At 35.5% G+C, this 3,226-nt stretch overlaps 1 protein-coding gene across 1 annotated transcript; it reads left to right on the top strand.

The window, feature by feature from the left end:
* Nucleotides 1-724: 724 nt before the first annotated feature.
* LOC129914503 (translation initiation factor eIF-2B subunit epsilon-like) lies at nt 725-2,097 on the top strand. Its single transcript, XM_055993800.1, has 5 exons — nt 725-914; nt 1,021-1,225; nt 1,284-1,514; nt 1,594-1,880; nt 1,961-2,097. Exons 2-5 carry the CDS (start codon nt 1,021-1,023, stop codon nt 2,051-2,053), a joined length of 816 nt encoding a protein of 271 aa, XP_055849775.1. The 5' UTR covers nt 725-914; the 3' UTR covers nt 2,054-2,097.
* The last annotated feature ends 1,129 nt before the right edge of the window (nt 2,098-3,226 follow it).

Raw genomic sequence — 3,226 nt, 5'->3', positions numbered from 1 at the left:
ATACTATTCACAACTGGAGCCTTTATCACCACCATTGCAGAAAAGTTAAATATCAAATTTCGTACGTTTACCACTCAGACACACCTCAACCTCACATCAGCATCTCCTCAACAAAAATACTCCACCACCACTTTGTGCAACCTTTGGCGGACACGAACACGACGCACAGTACACATAAAAAGGTAATATATTCCGAACTGATTGGATCCGAACATTGGTCGCCAGATTGTCAAAACATGACACTTTGGCGACCAATGTCAGCTACCGAATTCTTAATTGTTTAGAATACCGACGAAAAACGTACAAAAACCGATAAACCACGCACACCACTAATTTTGTTTTTTTTTCACTGAAACTGTTTTATTTTTTTTTTCTTTTCTTTATTTTATTTTCACAAACACAATTTTTATAATTATTTTCTGGTGAAGGCGAGCGGCAGGAGAACTCGATGTAATTCGACAAATTGTGGATGTTGAATGTATGTGGGTGCTGGTGGCGTCAGGCTGTCGATGAAAATTTCCTAAGAAAAACACAAAATGATTAGTTTATTATTTAAAAAATCACTGCGCGAGCACACTCATCCATATTTTATCGATGAATTCTTTTTTTGGCTTAAAATGATCCCATATTATATATAGTCATTGACCTATTATATATGGACTGCTAGTTGATTCTAGTTTCCATACAAAATTTTTGAAAATGTGGTTCAATGATTACTAGCGCCTGTGGAAGAAAGTGGTAAATAGAACTCAGTTAGCGTAGCGACATCTTCCGTCAGATGGCTTGAACTACCATTTTTGTACATAGAAACTATGGCCATCTACATATTTTTGTTATAAAAATGAGTAGCACCTGTCTTTTTTGAAGTCTACTTTTTGACGTTTTGGAAGAAAAGAATTCTTTCGAAAAAAAAAGTATTTTAAAATGTTTTTTATTTCAATTTATTATTAATCGAAAGTTATTAAAAAAAATTAAATGTTCCTTTTTAAATAATTTTCGTTTTGTTTCTTTTTTTTTCAGATGCAATCGTGGAATCGTTTTGGATGGAAGGACGTCAAAATGCCCTCGCCCGAACAGCCAAAAAGTTTTTGTGGTGTGGAGCCTGGAGCGAAAATCGGAGCTAAATCATCAATTATCTTGGGTTCGGTGGTTGGCGATGGTTGTGTTATTCCACAGAAGTCGAATATAGAGAAAGTTCTTGTTAAAAAAGCTCATGGGGAAAATGGTAAGTTATTAAAAAAGAATTTATGATGAATTGAATCATCCATTTAGTTTTTACACAGATGAAACAGAAAAAATCGGAGACAAAGTTTACATCCTCAACAACGACACAGAAGAGCTCTTCGCATCCGATTCAGAAGATGAATTACCAACGCAATCGACAAAAACAGAAATTCCAAAAATGATGAGACTATCACATCTAATCAATGCGGACGAAAGCGATTACAATTCAACAACCAGTGACGAAGATGATGATTCACACCAAGGTTCTCCAATACCTGATGATGCAAATAGTAATCACCTTGTACCAATAGAAACTATATTCCTGCTAATCATAGCGTGGCTCCTTTCTTCCATGCACCTCATCTACAGTATTTTTATCCGAAGTCTTGGACTCTTTGGCACGTGGAATTCAACTCAAATCCAATCCGGATTTCTTGATTCTTGAAATCAACTCATCTCGCTATGTCTACAATATGTCTTTAAAGGAAGTAAATTTCAATATCGTCAAAGCGGTATTCAGTTTAGATCCAATTAAAGAGGCAACAACAACAAATGTCTTAAGTGCCATCAATCAGGTATTGAGTCGCTTGGGTATGGTTGTTTCAAATTATATAAAAAGCGATGATTCTATGTTGGATTGTTTGAAGGCAATTCAGGTAAGTCGTGTGTGAAGTTTTTGTATTCTTAAAAAAAGATTTTGACCTTTTTTTCTTTTTATTATTTTTAAAACTTTTAGGAATACTGTGAAGAACAACCAGCTCTGAGAGCCAAGGTTGCCCAGATTATTCATTATCTCTATGATAATAATATAATAGGTCAATGTATATAGTAATTTAATATTAAACAAGGCGAGACACAACACGCCACAAACACTGTAAGAAAAAAAAATAAAATGAAGTTGACGCTTTGTTTTTCTGTTCCCTTTGTCTTTCCTTCGTCAATTTTCATTTTCGCACTTTTTCACCACGATTCTCGTTCGACTTTTGTGTTCATACACAAAAAGTTACAAGTGTGTGAATGCAAGCCCGATTTTCGCGGTCTGAGGTCGGAGTTTCTTTGTTGAGCTCAGTTTTCTTGCTTGAAGGGTAGGTTCACGACATTCACCACACCTCGCAGCTTGTAGGCAAACGTCATTCGACCGCTCAGTTTCCAGTGTTGGTATTTTTTGTTAATCGATCATACCTTCTCTTTTTATACACACTTCCAGATGTGCTTCGCTGATATACTTTTAAAGAACATTTGGCTGTACTTTTAATGGAGAGGAAATTTATTTCATCTTGCATGCAAGAAAGAGATAGCTGCTTCACGTATTCTTATATACAGAAAGTATCCCTTGAAGCAAGTAAACTGAGTTCAAAAAAGGCACTTCGACCTCAAAACGAGAAACGGGGTTGCACTCACACACTTGCAACTTTTTGTGTAAGAACACAAAGTCGAAGGTGCTATGTATCTTTAAGTAAATAATAGGGGTATTCACGATTCGATGCAAATGGTCTTGTATCGATGTATTAGTGCAAAAGTGTAACATTTTCTTAAAATAAAAAACCAAATATACAGACTACAATTTGTTTACACTTTTACACTTTTGCTTTACCCCAACCCTATTGCAAAAATAAAATACAATAGTGCAAAATTTGTCTATTGTAGTTGTAGTAGTAGAAAACAAATTTTTGCATTTTTACACTTTTTTGTTACACCGGATCGTGAATACCCCTAATATGAACAAAAAGTATGAAGTATAACACCGGCACACAAAAAAAAAAAAGTGTCATGAACCAGAAACCAGACCTATCTTTCTATATGTTTTTGGACCCGCTGAATCCGAATTTCAAGTCCGTTTGGCCCTGTTACCCTCCAGTTTTGAGTAATATGCAAAAAACTCAAAAAAAGGTAGTTTTTGGGGTCTTTTTTACACTTTTCTCAAAACTGGAGGGTGACCGGGCAAAACGGACTTGAAATTCGGATTCAGCGGTCCCAAAAACATATAGAAAGATAGGTCTGG

Source organism: Episyrphus balteatus, chromosome 3, assembly GCF_945859705.1.
Source record: "Episyrphus balteatus chromosome 3, idEpiBalt1.1, whole genome shotgun sequence".
NCBI lineage: Eukaryota > Metazoa > Arthropoda > Insecta > Diptera > Syrphidae > Episyrphus > Episyrphus balteatus.
Note: the sequence above shows the minus strand (reverse complement) of the source record. Positions and strands in the feature narration are given on the sequence as shown.

Bases quoted from the DNA above. Each gene is read 5' to 3' on its own strand.
- LOC129914503 (XM_055993800.1), top strand. From the start codon at position 1,021: ATGCAATCGTGGAATCGTTTTGGATGGAAGGACGTCAAAATGCCCTCG. The intron at 1,226-1,283 runs GTAAGTTATTAA...GTTTTTACACAG, and splicing joins AAAAGCTCATGGGGAAAATG to ATGAAACAGAAAAAATCGGA. The intron at 1,881-1,960 runs GTAAGTCGTGTG...TAAAACTTTTAG, and splicing joins ATTGTTTGAAGGCAATTCAG to GAATACTGTGAAGAACAACC.